The sequence below is a fragment of the Oncorhynchus keta genome, chromosome 10, assembly GCF_023373465.1.
Source record: "Oncorhynchus keta strain PuntledgeMale-10-30-2019 chromosome 10, Oket_V2, whole genome shotgun sequence".
Lineage (NCBI taxonomy): Eukaryota > Metazoa > Chordata > Actinopteri > Salmoniformes > Salmonidae > Oncorhynchus > Oncorhynchus keta.
The window spans coordinates 75,866,984-75,888,396 of record NC_068430.1 but is presented as its reverse complement, the minus strand read 5'-3'; the positions used below and the strand labels follow the sequence as shown (position 1 = coordinate 75,888,396).

The 21,413-nt window shown below is 43.6% G+C and overlaps 1 protein-coding gene across 1 annotated transcript in view; it reads left to right on the top strand.

Moving 5' to 3' along the window:
* Nucleotides 1–21,413, top strand: part of LOC118381309 (voltage-dependent T-type calcium channel subunit alpha-1I-like) — a 214,320-nt gene that overhangs the window by 122,325 nt on the left and 70,582 nt on the right. The window contains exons 19-22 of the mRNA XM_052526088.1: nt 1,917–2,040; nt 4,860–4,928; nt 13,230–13,408; nt 14,651–14,777. Coding sequence (XP_052382048.1) covers nt 1,917–2,040; nt 4,860–4,928; nt 13,230–13,408; nt 14,651–14,777 — 499 coding nt within the window. The remainder of the gene's footprint in view (nt 1–1,916; nt 2,041–4,859; nt 4,929–13,229; nt 13,409–14,650; nt 14,778–21,413) is intronic.

Sequence of the window (21,413 nt, the reverse complement as noted above, 5' to 3'; positions counted from 1 at the left end):
GCATAGGTAGAGCTCGGGCTTAAAGTCCAGGCCTGTGCAGGGCTCTACCCACCACTACAAAGTGCTTTGACTTCGTAGCTGTATTATAATAGGTCGATTTACTAGAGTTCCAGAAAATCAGGCTGTATGTTGTTCTCCCTATTGGCACCAGACTCCATTACATGCTGAGTACACTGGTGTTACTGTCTCACACACACACACACACACACACACACACACACACACACACACACACACACACACACACACACACACACACACACACACACACACACACACACACACACACACACACACACACACACACACACACACACACATACAGGAACGTCAGGGGCCCAAGGCTTGACTGATTGCACCTGCCACTGCTAAAACACAGCTCCAGGCTGTCATAAAGTGGCTTTCACAGGGAACTGTGTGTGTGTGTGTGTGTGTGTGTGTGTGTGTGTGTGTGTGTGTGTGTGTGTGTGTGTGTGTGTGTGTGTGTGTGTGTGTGTGTGTGTGTGTGTGTGTGTGTGTGTGTGTGTGTGTGTGTGTGTGTGTGTGTGTGTGTGTGTGTGTGTGCGTGTGCTACTATGCCAGCTCATCCACTGGTCAGGATCAATACAGGGTTGCCAGGTCTGAATCAATATATAGGGGACAGGGTTGCCAGGTCTGAATCAATATATAGGGGACAGGGTTGCCAGGTCTGAATCAATATATAGGGGACAGGGTTGCCAGGTTGAATCAATATATAGGAAACAGGGTTGCCAGGTCTGAATCAATATATAGGGGACAGGGTTGCCAGGTCTGAATCAATATATAGGGACAGGGTTGCCAGGTATGAATCAATAGAGAGGGGACAGGGTATCCAGGTCTGAATCAATAGAGAGGGTACAGGGTTGCCAGGTATCGATCCGTCCTCTTTGTCTAGATAGCAGGTTTCGCTGTGGTTCACTGTTTTCTGTTCATCAGTGTGATGATTAGATGAAGAGTGCTGTGGGCTCAGAGGGACACACACACATACAGTACAGTACATAGACAAACACACATTCTCAGTAAATCCCCATTATAAACATTTCCATGAAAGCTTTCAGTAGGTGGCAGGTGCTATCATCACAAACATCTAGGCTCAGTAACATGTTCTAATCTAACTTTTTTATGTCCCACCTTACCCCCTCCCTTTCTCTCTCTCTCCCCTCTCCATCCATCCCTCCCTTACTCTCTCTCTCTCTCTCCCTCCCCCTCTCCATCCATCCCTCCCTTTCTCTCTGTCTCTCCTTCTTTCTTTCTTTCTTTCTTTCTTTCTTTCTTTCTTTCTTTCTTTCTTTCTTTCTTTCTTTCTTTCTTTCTCTCTCTCTCTCTCCATCCCTCCCTCTGTCTCTCTCCATCCCTCCCTCCCTCCCTGCCTCTCTCTCTCTCTCTCTCTCTCTCTCTCTCTCTCTCTCTCTCTCTCTCTCTCTCTCTCTCTCTCTCTCTCACTCTCCCTCCCTCCCTCCCTCTATCCCTCCATCCCCCCTGCCTCACTCCCTCCCTCTATCCCACCTTCCCTCCCTGCCTCCCTCCCTCTCTCTCTATCTCTCTCTCCCACCCTCCCTGCCTCCCTGCCTCCATCCATCCCTCTCTCTCTCTCTCTCTCTCTCTCTCTCTCTCTCTCTCTCTCTCTCTCTCCTCTCCTCCCCCTCCCTCCCTCCCTCCCTCCCTCCCTCTCCTCCCTCCCTCCCTCCCTCCCTCCCTCCCTCCCTCCCTCCCTCCCTCCCTCCCTCCCTCCCTCCCTCCCTCCCTCCCTCCCTCCCTCCCTCCCTCCCTCCCTCCCTCCCTCCCTCCCTCCCTCCCTCCCTCCCTCCCTCCCTCCCTCCATCCCTCCCCCTCCCTCCCTCCCTCCCTCCCTCCCTCCCTCTCTCTCTCTCTCCTCCCTCCCTCTCCCTCTCTCTCAGGTTCAGACTGCTATGTCAGTCCATTATAGCCCACAAGCTCTTTGACTACGTGGTTTTATCCTTCATCTTTCTCAACTGTATCACTGTAGCTCTGGAGAGACCCAAGATACTGCAGAGCAGCTTGGTAAGACTGGGGTACACACACACACACACACGCACGCACGCACACACACACACACACACACACACACACACACACACACACACACACACACACACACACACACACACACACACACACACACACACACACACACACACACACACACACACACACACACACACACACACACACACACACACAGACACACGCATGCATGTAAGTAAGCACTTATACGCACATACATGCACGCTGACACACACACACATTCACACACACACACACACACACACACACACACACACACACACACACACACACACACACACACACACACACACACACACACACACACACACACACACACACACACACACACACACACACACACACACACACACACACACACACACACACACACACACACACACACACACACACACACACACTGCTTCATATCCATATTCATTCATTATTCTGTGTGTATTACTTGTCACTGGACAACCAGACAGTAGGCCTACAGCTTCCATGTTAAATTCATAAGGATGGATTTGGGAGCTATTTTAGCCTTGAGAAATTAGAGGTTGGAGACTTTTTCTAAAGTGTCTCAAAGTTTTTTGATAGAAGATAACTTTGTGCTGGTGTGTTACTGCTCTAATTCCATCTCTGTCTCTCTCTCTCTCTCTCTCTCTCTCTCTCTCTCTCTCTCTCTCTCTCTCTCTCTCTGTCTCTCTCTCTCGTCTCTCTGTCTCTGTCTCTGTCTCTCTCTCTCTCTCTCTCTCTCTCTCTCTCTCTCTCTCTCTCTCTCTCTCTCTCTCTCTCTCCTAATTTATCTCTGTCTTTCCATTTTTGTCATTCTTCTCCTCCCTCTACTTTTCTTGGCATTATCTGTCTTTCTCAATGTTTCGCTCCCTCCCCCTTCCCCCTCCCTCCCTACATCTCCCTCTCTCTCTCCTCCTTCCCCCTCCCTCCCTACATCTCTCTCTCCCTCCCCCTTCCCCCTCCCTCCCTACATCTCCCTCTCTCTCCTCCTTCCCCCTCCCTCCCTACATCTCCCTCTCTCTCCTCCTTCCCCCTCCCTCCCTACATCTCCCTCTCTCTCCTCCTTCCCCCTCCCTCCCTACATCTCCCTCTCTCTCCTCCTTCCCCCTCCCTCCCTACATCTCCCTCTCTCTCCTCCTTCCCCCTCCCTCCCTACATCTCCCTCTCTCTCCTCCTTCCCCCTCCCTCCCTACATCTCCCTCTCTCTCCTCCTTCCCCCTCCCTCCCTACATCTCCCTCTCTCTCCTCCTTCCCCCTCCCTCCCTACATCTCCCTCTCTCTCCTCCTTCCCCCTCCCTCCCTACATCTCCCTCTCTCTCCTCCTTCCCCCTCCCTCCCTACATCTCCCTCTCTCTCCTCCTTCCCCCTCCCTCCCTACATCTCTCTCTCCCTCCCCCTTCCCCCTCCCTCCCTACATCTCCCTCTCCCTCCCCCTTCCCTCTCCCCCTTCCCCCTCCCTCCCTACATCTCTCTCTCCCTCCCCCTTCCCTCTCCCTCCCCCTCTTCCCCCTCCCTCCCTACATCTCCCTCTCCCTCCCCTTCCCCCTCCCTCCCTACATCTCCCTCTCCCTCCCCCTCCCCCCTCCCTCCCTACATCTCCCTCTCCCTCCCCCTTCCCCCTCCCTCCCTACATCTCCCTCTCCCTCCCCCTTCCCCTCCCTCCCTACATCTCCCCTCCCTCCCTCTCCCTCTCCCTCCCCCTACATCTCCCTCCCCCTCCCCCTCCCTCCCCCCTCCCCCTCCCTACATCTCCCTCTCCCTCCCCTTCCCCCCCTACATCCCCTCCCCCCCTACATCTCCCTCTCCCTCCCCCCTTCCCCCTCCCTCCCTACATCTCCCTCTCCCTCCCCTTCCCCCTCCCCTCCCTACATCTCCCTCTCCCTCCCCCTTCCCTCTCCCCCTTCCTCCTCCCTCCCTACATCTCCCTCTCCCTCCCTACATCTCTCTCTCCCTCCCCCCCTTCCCCCTCCCTCCCCCTACATCTCCCTCTCCCTCCCCTTCCCCCTCCCTCCCTACATCTCCCTCTCCCTCCCCCTTCCCCTCCCTCCCTCCCCCCCTCCCCCTCCCTACATCTCCCTCCCCCCTTCCCCCTCCCCTCCCTCCTCCCTACATCTCCCTCTCCCTCCCCCTTCCCCCTCCCTCCCTACATCTCCCTCTCCCTCCCCCTTCCCCCTCCCTCCCTACATCTCCCTCTCCCTCCCCCTCCCCCCCTCCCTCCCTACATCTCCCTCCCCCTTCCTCCCTCCCTCCCTACATCTCCCTCTCCCTCCCCCTTCCCCTCCCTCCCTACATCTCCCTCCCTCCCCCTTCCCCCTCCCTCCCTACATCTCCCTCTCCCTCCCCCTTCCCTTCCCCCCTCCCCTCCCTACATCTCCTCTCCTCCCTACATCTCCCTCTCCCCCTTCCCTCCCCCCCTTCCCCCCCTCCCTCCCTACATCTCCCTCTCCCTCCCCTCCCCCCCCTCCCTACATCTCCCCTCTCCCTGTCCCTTCCCTCTCCCTCCCCCTTCCCCCTCCCTCCCTACATCTCCCTCTCCCTCCCCCTTCCCCCTCCCTCCCTACATCTCCCTCTCCCTCCCCCCCCTTCCCCCTCCTCCCTACATCTCCCTCCCCCTTCCCTCTCCCTCCCCCTTCCCTCTCCCCCTTCCCCCTCCCTCCCCACATCTCTCTCCCTCCCCCTTCCCCCTCCCCTCCCTACATCTCCCTCCCCCTTCCCCCTCCCTCCCTAAATCTCCCTCCCCTTCCCTCTCCCCCTTCCCCCTCCCTCCCCACATCTCTCCCTCCCTCCCTTCCTCCCTCCAGGAAAGACTTTTCCTCACCGTCTCCAACTATGTCTTCACAGCCATATTTGTGGCTGAGATGACCGTCAAGGTAACGTACCAATTTCTCCTCTCTTCTCATCCTCTCTTCTCCTCTCCTTTCCTAGGACTGTAATGGAAAGAGACCTACCGACATGCATCTTCTTCTCTCCTTTCTCCCTCTTTCTATTCCTCAGTCCATTTCACTTAATCAGTTCCCCATCATTAACGATGGAGAGATAATTAGATAGAATTAAAAGATAATGTCTCTCTCTCCAGCTATAGCCTCTAGCCAGTCCTGGGGATGTCCCACTCTACCTCACTCTTCTCGTCCATGTCTTGTACAAACCCCTTCATATCCTCTCTCTCCGTATGGAGACTGTCATCTTGTCAACCTAACATCTGTCTCAGGAACACTAATTAAACAACGGTATTCATTAGACAACGTTTCCCCTCGTAAATGCACTCCATCATTTGCCTTGCCTTGAATGCACAGATTTTATTATAGAACAAAATGATTGAGTAAAACATTCCAGCCGTCATCACACATAATGATTCCTATGGCTGACAGTGAGAATGTGTTTATAGCCTGACTGTCTTCTGTTCTGTAGAGCTGCTCTGTCACCAGTGTGAGAGTGTCTGCATGTGTTGTCTTCTGTTTCTGTAGAGCTGCTCTGTTACCAGTGTGAGAGTGTCTGCATGTGTTGTCTTCTGTTCTGTAGAGCTGCTCTGTTACCAGTGTGAGAGTGTCTGCATGTGTTGTCTTGCTGTTTCTGTAGAGCTGCTCTGTTACCAGTGTGAGAGTGTCTGCATGTGTTGTCTTGCTGTTTCTGTAGAGCTGCTCTGTCACCAGTGTGAGAGTGTCTGCATGTGTTGTCTTCTGTTTCTGTAGAGCTGTAGAGCTGCTCTGTTACCAGTGTGAGAGTGTCTGCATGTGTTGTCTTGCTGTTTCTGTAGAGCTGCTCTGTTACCAGTGTGCGAGTGTCTGCATGTGTTGTCTTCTGTTCTGTAGAGCTGCTCTGTTACCAGTGTGAGAGTGTCTGCATGTGTTGTCTTCTGTTCTGTAGAGCTGCTCTGTTACCAGTGTGAGAGTGTCTGCATGTGTTGTCTTCTGTTCTGTAGAGCTGCTCTGTTACCAGTGTGAGAGTGTCTGCATGTGTTGTCTTGCTGTTTCTGTAGAGCTGCTCTGTCACCAGTGTGAGAGTGTCTGCATGTGTTGTCTTCTGTTCTGTAGAGCTGCTCTGTTACCAGTGTGAGAGTGTCTGCATGTGTTGTCTTGCTGTTTCTGTAGAGCTGCTCTGTTACCAGTGTGAGAGTGTCTGCATGTGTTGTCTTCTGTTCTGTAGAGCTGCTCTGTTACCAGTGTGAGAGTGTCTGCATGTGTTGTCTTCTGTTTCTGTAGAGCTGCTCTGTTACCAGTGTGAGAGTGTCTGCATGTGTTGTCTTCTGTTCTGTAGAGCTGCTCTGTTACCAGTGTGAGAGTGTCTGCATGTGTTGTCTTGCTGTTTCTGTAGAGCTGCTCTGTTACCAGTGTGAGAGTGTCTGCATGTGTTGTCTTGCTGTTTCTGTAGAGCTGCTCTGTTACCAGTGTGAGAGTGTCTGCATGTGTTGTCTTGCTGTTTCTGTAGAGCTGCTCTGTTACCAGTGTGAGAGTGTCTGCATGTGTTGTCTTCTGTTCTGTAGAGCTGCTCTGTTACCAGTGTGAGAGTGTCTGCATGTGTTGTCTTGCTGTTTCTGTAGAGCTGCTCTGTTACCAGTGTGAGAGTGTCTGCATGTGTTGTCTTCTGTTCTGTAGAGCTGCTCTGTTACCAGTGTGAGAGTGTCTGCATGTGTTGTCTTGCTGTTTCTGTAGAGCTGCTCTGTTACCAGTGTGAGAGTGTCTGCATGTGTTGTCTTCTGTTCTGTAGAGCTGCTCTGTCACCAGTGTGAGAGTGTCTGCATGTGTTGTCTTGCTGTTTCTGTAGAGCTGCTCTGTTACCAGTGTGAGAGTGTCTGCATGTGTTGTCTTGCTGTTTCTGTAGAGCTGCTCTGTTACCAGTGTGAGAGTGTCTGCATGTGTTGTCTTGCTGTTTCTGTAGAGCTGCTCTGTCACCAGTGTGAGAGTGTCTGCATGTGTTGTCTTGCTGTTTCTGTAGAGCTGCTCTGTTACCAGTGTGAGAGTGTCTGCATGTGTTGTCTTCTGTTCTGTAGAGCTGCTCTGTCACCAGTGTGAGAGTGTCTGCATGTGTTGTCTTCTGTTCTGTAGAGCTGCTCTGTTACCAGTGTGAGAGTGTCTGCATGTGTTGTCTTGCTGTTTCTGTAGAGCTGCTCTGTTACCAGTGTGAGAGTGTCTGCATGTGTTGTCTTCTGTTCTGTAGAGCTGCTCTGTCACCAGTGTGAGAGTGTCTGCATGTGTTGTCTTCTGTTCTGTAGAGCTGCTCTGTTACCAGTGTGAGAGTGTCTGCATGTGTTGTCTTGCTGTTTCTGTAGAGCTGCTCTGTTACCAGTGTGAGAGTGTCTGCATGTGTTGTCTTCTGTTCTGTAGAGCTGCTCTGTTACCAGTGTGAGAGTGTCTGCATGTGTTGTCTTGCTGTTTCTGTAGAGCTGCTCTGTTACCAGTGTGAGAGTGTCTGCATGTGTTGTCTTCTGTTCTGTAGAGCTGCTCTGTTACCAGTGTGAGAGTGTCTGCATGTGTTGTCTTGCTGTTCTGTAGAGCTGCTCTGTTACCAGTGTGAGAGTGTCTGCATGTGTTGTCTTCTGTTCTGTAGAGCTGCTCTGTTACCAGTGTGAGAGTGTCTGCATGTGTTGTCTTGCTGTTTCTGTAGAGCTGCTCTGTTACCAGTGTGAGAGTGTCTGCATGTGTTGTCTTCTGTTTCTGTAGAGCTGCTCTGTCACCAGTGTGAGTGTCTGCATGTGTTGTCTTGCTGTTTCTGTAGAGCTGCTCTGTTACCAGTGTGAGAGTGTCTGCATGTGTTGTCTTCTGTTCTGTAGAGCTGCTCTGTCACCAGTGTGAGAGTGTCTGCATGTGTTGTCTTCTGTTTCTGTAGAGCTGCTCTGTTACCAGTGTGAGAGTGTCTGCATGTGTTGTCTTCTGTTCTGTAGAGCTGCTCTGTTACCAGTGTGAGAGTGTCTGCATGTGTTGTCTTGCTGTTTCTGTAGAGCTGCTCTGTTACCAGTGTGAGAGTGTCTGCATGTGTTGTCTTCTGTTCTGTAGAGCTGCTCTGTTACCAGTGTGAGAGTGTCTGCATGTGTTGTCTTGCTGTTTCTGTAGAGCTGCTCTGTTACCAGTGTGAGAGTGTCTGCATGTGTTGTCTTCTGTTCTGTAGAGCTGCTCTGTTACCAGTGTGAGAGTGTCTGCATGTGTTGTCTTGCTGTTTCTGTAGAGCTGCTCTGTTACCAGTGTGAGAGTGTCTGCATGTGTTGTCTTGCTGTTTCTGTAGAGCTGCTCTGTTACCAGTGTGAGAGTGTCTGCATGTGTTGTCTTCTGTTCTGTAGAGCTGCTCTGTCACCAGTGTGAGAGTGTCTGCATGTGTTGTCTTCTGTTCTGTAGAGCTGCTCTGTTACCAGTGTGAGAGTGTCTGCATGTGTTGTCTTCTGTTCTGTAGAGCTGCTCTGTCACCAGTGTGAGAGTGTCTGCATGTGTTGTCTTCTGTTCTGTAGAGCTGCTCTGTCACCAGTGTGAGAGTGTCTGCATGTGTTGTCTTGCTGTTTCTGTAGAGCTGCTCTGTTACCAGTGTGAGAGTGTCTGCATGTGTTGTCTTCTGTTCTGTAGAGCTGCTCTGTCACCAGTGTGAGAGTGTCTGCATGTGTTGTCTTCTGTTCTGTAGAGCTGCTCTGTTACCAGTGTGAGAGTGTCTGCATGTGTTGTCTTCTGTTCTGTAGAGCTGCTCTGTCACCAGTGTGAGAGTGTCTGCATGTGTTGTCTTCTGTTCTGTAGAGCTGCTCTGTTACCAGTGTGAGAGTGTCTGCATGTGTTGTCTTGCTGTTTCTGTAGAGCTGCTCTGTTACCAGTGTGAGAGTGTCTGCATGTGTTGTCTTCTGTTCTGTAGAGCTGCTCTGTTACCAGTGTGAGAGTGTCTGCATGTGTTGTCTTCTGTTTCTGTAGAGCTGCTCTGTTACCAGTGTGAGAGTGTCTGCATGTGTTGTCTTCTGTTCTGTAGAGCTGCTCTGTTACCAGTGTGCGAGTGTCTGCATGTGTTGTCTTCTGTTCTGTAGAGCTGCTCTGTTACCAGTGTGAGAGTGTCTGCATGTGTTGTCTTCTGTTTCTGTAGAGCTGCTCTGTTACCAGTGTGAGAGTGTCTGCATGTGTTGCTTCTGTTCTGTAGAGCTGCTCTGTTACCAGTGTGAGAGTGTCTGCATGTGTTGCCTTCTGTTCTGTAGAGCTGCTCTGTTACCAGTGTGAGAGTGTCTGCATGTGTTGTCTTGCTGTTTCTGTAGAGCTGCTCTGTCACCAGTGTGAGAGTGTCTGCATGTGTTGTCTTGCTGTTTCTGTAGAGCTGCTCTGTTACCAGTGTGAGAGTGTCTGCATGTGTTGTCTTCTGTTCTGTAGAGCTGCTCTGTCACCAGTGTGAGAGTGTCTGCATGTGTTGTCTTCTGTTCTGTAGAGCTGCTCTGTTACCAGTGTGAGAGTGTCTGCATGTGTTGTCTTCTGTTCTGTAGAGCTGCTCTGTTACCAGTGTGCGAGTGTCTGCATGTGTTGTCTTCTGTTTCTGTAGAGCTGCTCTGTTACCAGTGTGAGTGTCTGCATGTGTTGTCTTCTGTTCTGTAGAGCTGCTCTGTTACCAGTGTGCGAGTGTCTGCATGTGTTGTCTTCTGTTTCTGTAGAGCTGCTCTGTTACCAGTGTGCGAGTGTCTGCATGTGTTGTCTTGCTGTTTCTGTAGAGCTGCTCTGTTACCAGTGTGAGAGTGTCTGCATGTGTTGTCTTGCTGTTTCTGTAGAGCTGCTCTGTTACCAGTGTGAGAGTGTCTGCATGTGTTGTCTTCTGTTCTGTAGAGCTGCTCTGTCACCAGTGTGAGAGTGTCTGCATGTGTTGTCTTCTGTTCTGTAGAGCTGCTCTGTTACCAGTGTGAGAGTGTCTGCATGTGTTGTCTTGCTGTTTCTGTAGAGCTGCTCTGTCACCAGTGTGAGAGTGTCTGCATGTGTTGTCTTGCTGTTTCTGTAGAGCTGCTCTGTCACCAGTGTGAGAGTGTCTGCATGTGTTGTCTTCTGTTTCTGTAGAGCTGCTCTGTTACCAGTGTGAGAGTGTCTGCATGTGTTGTCTTCTGTTCTGTAGAGCTGCTCTGTTACCAGTGTGAGAGTGTCTGCATGTGTTGTCTTCTGTTCTGTAGAGCTGCTCTGTTACCAGTGTGCGATGTGTTGTCTTCTGTTTCTGTAGAGCTGCTCTGTTACCAGTGTGAGAGTGTCTGCATGTGTTGCCTTCTGTTCTGTAGAGCTGCTCTGTTACCAGTGTGAGAGTGTCTGCATGTGTTGTCTTCTGTTCTGTAGAGCTGCTCTGTTACCAGTGTGAGAGTGTCTGCATGTGTTGTCTTGCTGTTTCTGTAGAGCTGCTCTGTTACCAGTGTGAGAGTGTCTGCATGTGTTGTCTTGTTCTGTTCTGTAGAGCTGCTCTGTTACCAGTGTGAGAGTGTCTGCATGTGTTGTCTTCTGTTCTGTAGAGCTGCTCTGTTACCAGTGTGAGAGTGTCTGCATGTGTTGTCTTCTGTTCTGTAGAGCTGCTCTGTTACCAGTGTGAGAGTGTCTGCATGTGTTGTCTTCTGTTCTGTAGAGCTGCTCTGTTACCAGTGTGAGAGTGTCTGCATGTGTTGTCTTCTGTTCTGTAGAGCTGCTCTGTTACCAGTGTGAGAGTGTCTGCATGTGTTGTCTTCTGTTCTGTAGAGCTGCTCTGTTACCAGTGTGAGAGTGTCTGCATGTGTTGTCTTCTGTTTCTGTAGAGCTGCTCTGTTACCAGTGTGAGAGTGTCTGCATGTGTTGTCTTGCTGTTTCTGTAGAGCTGCTCTGTTACCAGTGTGAGAGTGTCTGCATGTGTTGTCTTGCTGTTTCTGTAGAGCTGCTCTGTTACCAGTGTGAGAGTGTCTGCATGTGTTGTCTTCTGTTCTGTAGAGCTGCTCTGTCACCAGTGTGAGAGTGTCTGCATGTGTTGTCTTCTGTTTCTGTAGAGCTGCTCTGTTACCAGTGTGAGAGTGTCTGCATGTGTTGTCTTGCTGTTTCTGTAGAGCTGCTCTGTTACCAGTGTGAGAGTGTCTGCATGTGTTGTCTTGCTGTTTCTGTAGAGCTGCTCTGTTACCAGTGTGAGAGTGTCTGCATGTGTTGTCTTGCTGTTTCTGTAGAGCTGCTCTGTTACCAGTGTGAGAGTGTCTGCATGTGTTGTCTTCTGTTCTGTAGAGCTGCTCTGTCACCAGTGTGAGAGTGTCTGCATGTGTTGTCTTCTGTTCTGTAGAGCTGCTCTGTCACCAGTGTGAGAGTGTCTGCATGTGTTGTCTTCTGTTTCTGTAGAGCTGCTCTGTCACCAGTGTGAGAGTGTCTGCATGTGTTGTCTTGCTGTTTCTGTAGAGCTGCTCTGTTACCAGTGTGAGAGTGTCTGCATGTGTTGTCTTGCTGTTTCTGTAGAGCTGCTCTGTTACCAGTGTGAGAGTGTCTGCATGTGTTGTCTTCTGTTCTGTAGAGCTGCTCTGTTACCAGTGTGAGAGTGTCTGCATGTGTTGTCTTGCTGTTTCTGTAGAGCTGCTCTGTTACCAGTGTGAGAGTGTCTGCATGTGTTGTCTTGCTGTTTCTGTAGAGCTGCTCTGTTACCAGTGTGAGAGTGTCTGCATGTGTTGTCTTCTGTTCTGTAGAGCTGCTCTGTTACCAGTGTGAGAGTGTCTGCATGTGTTGTCTTGCTGTTTCTGTAGAGCTGCTCTGTTACCAGTGTGAGAGTGTCTGCATGTGTTGTCTTGCTGTTTCTGTAGGCCTACAGATCAATCCTTCCATTAGTCATCATTGAGCTTCCAGTCCTCCCCGGCGTAGGAGTTGAACACTGTTTTCATTCCGTCTCCCTCAGGCTACAGAACTATACCTGCTCAGGTCACCGTGGTAACAGTTGGCATGACGCCTTGTGTTTGTTGCCATTTCTCTGCCCCCAGGGCTGTCACTCAGAGGTTTAGTCGCGGTGCTGCCTGGCGTCTTGTTTGGTGTCAAAAGTGTCAGGAAGTGTGTCTGTGTCTGTGTGTCTGTGTGTCTGTGTGTGCGCCAGCCCACTGGACAAATGACCATTTTACCCTTCCACTCCCTCTCTCTCTCTCTCTCTCTCTCTCTCTCTCTCTCTCTCTCTCTCTCTCTCTCTCTCTCTCTCTCTCTCTGTCTCTGTCTCTCTGTCTCTCTGTCTCTCTCTCTCTCTCTCTGTCTCTCTGTCTCTCTGTCTCTCTCTCTCTCTCTCTCTCTGTCTCTCCCTCTCTATTCTATGTCTCTAGTGGAAGCCATGGGAATCTGACATATATTTCCACTTTCAACCACACAACCACCCTCCCTTTCTGGGAAGACGAAAAAGTTGTTTCCGCGAAGGTAGTCGGCAAGTGCAAAATGACGGGGCATGTGAACATCTTCCCTAAAACGTCTTTAACATTGTCATCCTCTCCTCCTCTCCCTCCACCTCTGCCCCCTTTTCAGCCTCCGTTCCTTCTCCTCTGTCTCGCTCCTCTTCTTTCCATCCTTCCTACTCCTCTTCCCCTCCCTCTCCTCCTCTCTCTCCCCCTCCCATCTCTCCCTCCCCAGGTGGTGTCTAAGGGTGAGAAGGCAAAATATACTTACTATGACTGTGAAATGTGGTTGTCTCACCTTGCTATCTTAAAATTAATTCACAGACTGTAAGTCTCTCTCATTCTTCTCCTCCTTCCCTTCCTCCTTCTCCCCCTTCCTCCTTCTCCCCCCTCCCTCTCCCCCTTCCTCCTTCTCCCCCTTCCTCCCTCTCCCCCTTCCTCCCTCTCCCCCTTCCTCCTTCTCCCCCTTCCTCCTTCTCCCCCTTCCTCCCTCTCCCCCTTCCTCCTTCTCCCCCTTCCTCCCTCTCCCCCTTCCTCCCTCTCCCCCTTCCTCCTTCTCCCCCTTCCTCCCTCTCCCCCTTCCTCCCTCTCCCCCTTCCTCCTTCTCCCCCTTCCTCCCTCTCCCCCTTCCTCCCTCTCCCCCTTCCTCCTTCTTCCCCTTACTCCCTCTCCCCCTTCCTCCCTCTCCCCCTTCCTCCTTCTCCCCCTTCCTCCCTCTCCCCCTTCCTCCCTCTCCCCCTTCCTCCTTCTCCCCCTTCCTCCCTCTCCCCCTTCCTCCTTCTCCCCCTTCCTCCCTCTCCCCCTTCCTCCCTCTCCCCCTTCCTCCTTCTCCCCCTTCCTCCCTCTCCCCCTTCCTCCCTCTCCCCCTTCCTCCCTCTCCCAGGTGGTCTCTAAGGGTCTGTACCTGGGTGAGAAGGCCTATCTGAAAAGCAGCTGGAACGTTCTGGATGGTTTCCTGGTCTTTGTGTCGTTGATTGACATTGTTGTGTCCATGGCGGGCGGGGCTAAGATCCTGGGGGTGCTGAGAGTGCTCAGGCTGCTCAGGACACTACGCCCTCTCAGGTAGGGAGGACTACCTGGAAATAACTGTGGAAATTCTATTTGTATGCTGCCTGAGGAAACCCTGTTTGGTAGAAATGCATTGACATAACAGGCTGATCTGTTCCAACCTGTATTTATTAAGGTAGATAATGTTGTTAATAGTTCACTAACATCTCACTCACTAAGGGACTGATGTTGGAAAACAGTGTGATGTAAAGCATTATGGTGCAATGCAACTGTCTGTCAATGATGTTAATGTATTTCAGTTGACCTTTCACCTGTCTCCTCACTCCATAAATACAGGTACTTACTGATACTTACTTATATTAGTTAGACTCTTTACTCTTGCTGGCATATAGGCCACCAACAACAGAACTGAACGTAATCTAAAGCATTATGCAATGCAACTGTCTGTCAATGTACTTCAGGGTAACACTTGACCATCAGATTGATAACCCAAACACCAAAAAGGTGATTGTAACTCCCACTATTTCTCTCTCAGAGACTCATGTATCATGTTGTATGTCCTAACCCTTTGTTACCATGGAGCTTTGTAACCCTGGAGCTTCGTAACCCTGGAGCTTCGTAACCCTGGAGCTTCGTAACCCTGGAGCTTCGTAACCATGGAGCTTCGTAACCATGGAGCTTTATAACCATGGAGCTTTGTATCCCTGGAGCTTTGTAACCCTGGAGCTTCGTAACCATGGAGCTTTGTAACCATGGAGCTTTATAACCATGGAGCTTTGTATCCCTGGAGCTTTGTAACCCTGGAGCTTTGTAACCCTGGAGCTTTGTAACCATGGAGCTTTGTAACCCTGGAGCTTCGTAACCCTGGAGCTTCGTAACCCTGGAGCTTCGTAACCCTGGAGGTTCGTAACCCTGGAGCTTCGTTACCATGGAGCTTCGTAACCCTGGAGCTTCGTAACCCTGGAGGTTCGTAACCCTGGAGCTTCGTTACCATGGAGCTTCGTAACCCTGGAGCTTCGTAACCCTGAAGAGGGTGCAGGTTTTTGTTCCAGCCCTGCACTAACACACGCTTGAGGGACCTGAATTATTATTTAACTAGGGGAAGAAGGTTTGTTTGGGCTGGGTTTGGTTGGGGGAAATCCTGAACACTTTGTGTTCTGTCCGTGGCCAGAGTTCCTGCACACTGGAATATAAGTGCTAACAGCAGTCAGTCTACACACTGTTACACATCATAGCATAATCATGGATGATGACCAGATTGATGAGAAGTCCTTCTTGTCCCTCTCTCTCTGTCAGGGTGATCAGTAGAGCTCCAGGCCTGAAGCTTGTGGTAGAGACTCTCATCACGTCTCTGAAGCCTATAGGAAACATCGTCCTCATCTGCTGCGCTTTCTTTATCATCTTCGGCATCCTCGGAGTGCAGGTAGGACTACGGCATTATCTTCCCGGGTGACGTTTCCCCTATGTACAGATCTAGAATCAGATTACCTTTCCTCAAGTTACAGCCTTTACTATTAGTGGGGGGAAATGCCAAGCTCAGTATCTATAGGGGCAACTTCACCCTCATCATTATAATAAACTACACAACATCCTCATGTTCTTCTAAGTCCATACAATAACACTTTATTCATCCGTTCAAACAGTAGTTAGTTATTGTATAAGTCCAGTTTTATTGTAACTCATAACAGTAGTTAGTTATTGTATAAGTCCAGTTTTATTGTAACTCATAACAGTAGTTAGTTATTGTATAAGTCCAGTTTTATTGTAACTCATAACAGTAGTTAGTTATTGTATAAGTCCAGTTTTATTGTAACTCATAACAGTAGTTAGTTATTGTATAAGTCCAGTTTTATTGTAACTCATAACAGTAGTTAGTTATTGTATAAGTCCAGTTTTATTGTAACTCATAACAGTAGTTAGTTATTGTATAAGTCCAGTTTTATTGTAACTCATAACAGTAGTTAGTTATTGTATAAGTCCAGTTTTATTGTAACTCATAACAGTAGTTAGTTATTGTATAAGTCCAGTTTTATTGTAACTCATAACAGTAGTTAGTTATTGTATAAGTTTTATTGTAACTCATAACAGTAGTTAGTTATTGTATAAGTCCAGTTTTATTGTAACTAAACAGTAGTTAGTTATTGTATAAGTCCAGTTTTATTGTAACTCATAACAGTAGTTAGTTATTGTAGTAAGTAGTTTTATTGTAACTCATAACAGTTTTTATTGTAAAGTCCAGTTTTATTGTAACTCATAACAGTAGTTAGTTATTGTATAAGTCCAGTTTTATTGTAACTCATAACAGTAGTTAGTTATTGTATAAGTCCAGTTTTATTGTAACTCATAACAGTAGTTAGTTATTGTATAAGTCCAGTTTTATTGTAACTCATAACAGTATAAGTCCAGTTTTATTGTAACTATTAGTTAGTTATTGTATATAAGTCCAGTTTTATTGTAACTCATAACAGTAGTTAGTTATTGTATAAGTCCAGTTTTATTGTAACTCATAACAGTAGTTAGTTATTGTATAAGTCCAGTTTTATTGTCCAGTTTTATTGTAACTCATAACAGTAGTTAGTTATTGTATAAGTCCAGTTTTATTGTAACTCATAACAGTAGTTAGTTATTGTATAAGTCCAGTTTTATTGTAACTCATAACAGTAGTTAGTTATTGTATAAGTCCAGTTTTACTGTAACTCATAACAGTAGTTAGTTATTGTATAAGTCCAGTTTTATTGTAACTCATAACAGTAGTTAGTTATTGTATAAGTCCAGTTTTACTGTAACTCATAACAGTAGTTAGTTATTGTATAAGTCCAGTTTTATTGTAACTCATAACAGTAGTTAGTTATTGTATAAGTCCAGTTTTATTGTAACTCATAACAGTAGTTAGTTATTGTATAAGTCCAGTTTTATTGTAACTCATAACAGTAGTTAGTTATTGTATAAGTCCAGTTTTATTGTAACTCATAACAGTAGTTAGTTATTGTATTAGTCCAGTTTTATTGTAACTCATAACAGTAGTTAGTTATTGTATAAGTCCAGTTTTATTGTAACTCATAACAGTAGTTAGTTATTGTATAAGTCCAGTTTTATTGTAACTCATAACAGTAGTTAGTTATTGTATAAGTCCAGTTTTATTGTAACTCATAACAGTAGTTAGTTATTGTATAAGTCCAGTTTTATTGTAACTCATAACAGTAGTTAGTTATTGTATAAGTCCAGTTTTATTGTAACTCATAACAGTAGTTAGTTATTGTATAAGTCCAGTTTTATTGTAACTCATAACAGTAGTTAGTTATTGTATAAGTCCAGTTTTATTGTAACTCATAACAGTAGTTAGTTATTGTATAAGTCCAGTTTTATTGTAACTCATAACAGTAGTTAGTTATTGTATAAGTCCAGTTTTATTGTAACTCATAACAGTAGTTAGTTATTGTATAAGTCCAGTTTTATTGTAACTCATAACAGTAGTTAGTTATTGTATAAGTCCAGTTTTATTGTAACTCATAACAGTAGTTAGTTATTGTATAAGTCCAGTTTTATTGTAACTCATAACAGTAGTTAGTTATTGTATAAGTCCAGTTTTATTGTAACTCATAACAGTAGTTAGTTATTGTATAAGTCCAGTTTTATTGTAACTCATAACAGTAGTTAGTTATTGTATAAGTCCAGTTTTATTGTAACTCATAACAGTAGTTAGTTATTGTATAAGTCCAGTTTTATTGTAACTCATAACAGTAGTTAGTTATTGTATTAATTGTATAAGTCCAGTTTTATTTTAACAGTAGTTAGTTATTGTAACTGTAACTCATAACAGTAGTTAGTTATTGTATAAGTCCAGTTTTATTGTAACTCATAACAGTAGTTAGTTATTGTATAAGTCCAGTTTTATTGTAACTCATAACAGTAGTTAGTTATTGTATAAGTCCAGTTTTATTGTAACTCATAACAGTAGTTAGTTATTGTATAAGTCCAGTTTTATTGTAACTCATAACAGTAGTTAGTTATTGTATAAGTTTTATTGTAACTCAGTTTTTATTGTAACTCATAACAGTAGTTAGTTATTGTATAAGTCCAGTTTTATTGTAACTCATAACAGTAGTTAGTTATTGTATAAGTCCAGTTTTATTGTAACTCATAACAGTAGTTAGTTATTGTATAAGTCCAGTTTTATTGTAACTCATAACAGTAGTTAGTTATTGTATAAGTCCAGTTTTATTGTAACTCATAACAGTAGTTAGTTATTGTATAAGTCCAGTTTTATTGTAACTCATAACAGTAGTTAGTTATTGTATAAGTCCAGTTTTATTGTAACTCATAACAGTAGTTAGTTATTGTATAAGTCCAGTTTTATTGTAACTCATAACATTAGTTAGTTATTGTATAAGTCCAGTTTTATTGTAACTCATAACAGTAGTTAGTTATTGTATAAGTCCAGTTTTATTGTAACTCATAACAGTAGTTAGTTATTGTATAAGTCCAGTTTTATTGTAACTCATAACAGTAGTTAGTTATTGTATAAGTCCAGTTTTATTGTAACTCATAACAGTTAGTTAGTTAGTTATTGTATAAGTCCAGTTTTATTGTAAAGTCCAGTTTTATTGTAACTCATAACAGTAGTTAGTTATTGTATAAGTCCAGTTTTATTGTAACTCATAACAGTAGTTAGTTATTGTATAAGTCCAGTTTTATTGTAACTCATAACAGTATTTAGTTATTGTATAAGTCCAGTTTTATTGTAACTCATAACAGTAGTTAGTTATTGTATAAGTCCAGTTTTATTGTAACTCATAACAGTAGTTAGTTATTGTATAAGTCCAGTTTTACTGTAACTCATAACAGTAGTTAGTTATTGTATAAGTCCAGTTTTACTGTAACTCATAACAGTAGTTAGTTATTGTATTAGTCCAGTTTTACTGTAACTCATAACAGTAGTTAGTTATTGTATTAGTCCAGTTTTACTGTAACTCATAACAGTAGTTAGTTATTGTATTAGTCCAGTTTTATTGTAACTCATAACAGTAGTTAGTTATTGTATTAGTCCAGTTTTACTGTAACTCATAACAGTAGTTAGTTATTGTATAAGTCCATTTTTATTGTAACTCATAACAGTAGTTAGTTATTGTATAAGTCCAGTTTTATTGTAACTCATAACAGTAGTTAGTTATTGTATAAGTCCAGTTTTATTGTAACTCATAACAGTAGTTAGTTATTGTATAAGTCCAGTTTTATTGTAACTCATAACAGTAGTTAGTTATTGTATTAGTCCAGTTTTATTGTAACTCATAACAGTAGTTAGTTATTGTATAAGTCCAGTTTTATTGTAACTCATAACAGTAGTTAGTTATTGTATAAGTCCAGTTTTATTGTAACTCATAACAGTAGTTAGTTATTGTATAAGTCCAGTTTTATTGTAACTCATAACAGTAGTTAGTTATTGTATAAGTCCAGTTTTATTGTAACTCATAGTTTTATTGTAACTCATAACAGTAGTTAGTTATTGTATAAGTCCAGTTTTATTGTAACTCATAACAGTAGTTAGTTATTGTATAAGTCCAGTTTTATTGTAACTCATAACAGTAGTTAGTTATTGTATAAGTCCAGTTTTATTGTAACTCATAACAGTAGTTAGTTATTGTATAAGTCCAGTTTTATTGTAACTCATAACAGTAGTTAGTTATTGTATAAGTCCAGTTTTATTGTAACTCATAACAGTAGTTAGTTATTGTATAAGTCCAGTTTTATTGTAACTCATAACAGTAGTTAGTTATTGTATAAGTCCAGTTTTATTGTAACTCATAACAGCAGTTAGTTATTGTATAAGTCCAGTTTTATTGTAACTCATAACGGTAGTTAGTTATTGTATAAGTCCAGTTTTATTGTAACTCATAACGGTAGTTAGTTATTGTATAAGTCCAGTTTTATTGTAACTCATAACAGTAGTTAGTTATTGTATAAGTCCAGTTTTATTGTAACTCATAACAGTAGTTAGTTATTGTATAAGTCCAGTTTTATTGTAACTCAGTTTTATTGTAACTTTTATTGTAACTAACAGTAGTTAGTTATTGTATAAGTCCAGTTTTATTGTAACTCATAACAGTAGTTTATTGTATAACTTTTATTGTAACTCATAACAGTAGTTAGTTATTGTATAAGTCCAGTTTTATTGTAACTCATAACAGTAGTTAGTTATTGTATAAGTCCAGTTTTATTGTAACTCATAAGTAGTTAGTATAAGTTTTTATTGTAACTAAGTAGTTAGTTATTGTATAAGTCCAGTTTTATTGTAACTCATAACAGTAGTTAGTTATTGTATAAGTCCAGTTTTATTGTAACTCATAACAGTAGTTAGTTATTGTATAAGTCCAGTTTTATTGTAACTCATAACGGTATTGTAACTCATTAGTTAGTTATTGTATAAGTCCAGTTTTATTGTAACTCATAACGGTAGTTAGTTATTGTATAAGTCCAGTTTTATTGTAACTCATAACAGTAGTTAGTTATTGTATAAGTCCAGTTTTATTGTAACTCATAACAGTAGTTAGTTATTGTATAAGTCCAGTTTTATTGTAACTCATAACAGTAGTTAGTTATTGTATAAGTCCAGTTTTATTGTAACTCATAACAGTAGTTAGTTATTGTATAAGTCCAGTTTTATTGTAACTCATAACAGTAGTTAGTTATTGTATAAGTCCAGTTTTATTGTAACTCATAACAGTAGTTAGTTATTGTATAAGTCCAGTTTTATTGTAACTCATAACAGTAGTTAGTTATTGTATAAGTCCAGTTTTATTGTAACTCAACTAACAGTAGTTAGTTATTGTATAAGTCCAGTTTTATTGTAACTCATAACAGTAGTTAGTTATTGTATAAGTCCAGTTTTATTGTAACTCATAACAGTAGTTAGTTATTGTTATAAGTCCAGTTTTACTGTAACTCATAACAGTAGTTAGTTATTGTATTAGTCCAGTTTTTGTAACTCATAACAGTAGTTAGTTATTGTATTAGTTTTATTGTAACTCAGTTTTTATTGTAAGTCTTTTATTGTAACTAACAGTAGTTAGTTATTGTATTAGTCCAGTTTTATTGTAACTCATAACAGTAGTTAGTTATTGTATAAGTCCAGTTTTATTGTAACTCATAACAGTAGTTAGTTATTGTATAAGTCCAGTTTTATTGTAACTCATAACAGTAGTTAGTTATTGTATAAGTCCAGTTTTATTGTAACTCATAACAGTAGTTAGTTATTGTATAAGTCCAGTTTTATTGTAACTCATAAGTAGTTAGTTTTTATTGTAACTCATAACAGTAGTTAGTTATTGTATAAGTCCAGTTTTATTGTAACTCATAACAGTAGTTAGTTATTGTATAAGTCCAGTTTTATTGTAACTCATAACAGTAGTTAGTTATTGTATAAGTTTTATTGTAACTCAGTTTTATTGTAACTCATAACAGTAGTTAGTTATTGTATAAGTCCAGTTTTATTGTAACTCATAACAGTAGTTAGTTATTGTATAAGTCCAGTTTTATTGTAACTCATAACAGTAGTTAGTTATTGTATAAGTCCAGTTTTATTGTAACTCATAACAGTAGTTAGTTATTGTATAAGTCCAGTTTTATTGTAACTCATAACAGTAGTTAGTTATTGTATAAGTCCAGTTTTATTGTAACTCATAGGAGTAGTTAGTTATTGTATAAGTCCAGTTTTATTGTAACTCATAACAGTAGTTAGTTATTGTATAAGTCCAGTTTTATTGTAACTCATAGGAGTAGTTAGTTATTGTATAAGTCCAGTTTTATTGTAACTCATAACAGTAGTTAGTTATTGTATAAGTTTTATTGTAACTCAGTAGTTAGTTATTGTATAAGTCCAGTTTTATTGTAACTCAGTAGTTAGTTATTGTATAAGTCCAGTTTTATTGTAACTCATAACAGCAGTTTTATTGTAACTCAGTTATTGTATAAGTCCAGTTTTATTGTAACTCATAACGGTAGTTAGTTATTGTATAAGTCCAGTTTTATTGTAACTCATAACGGTAGTTAGTTATTGTATAAG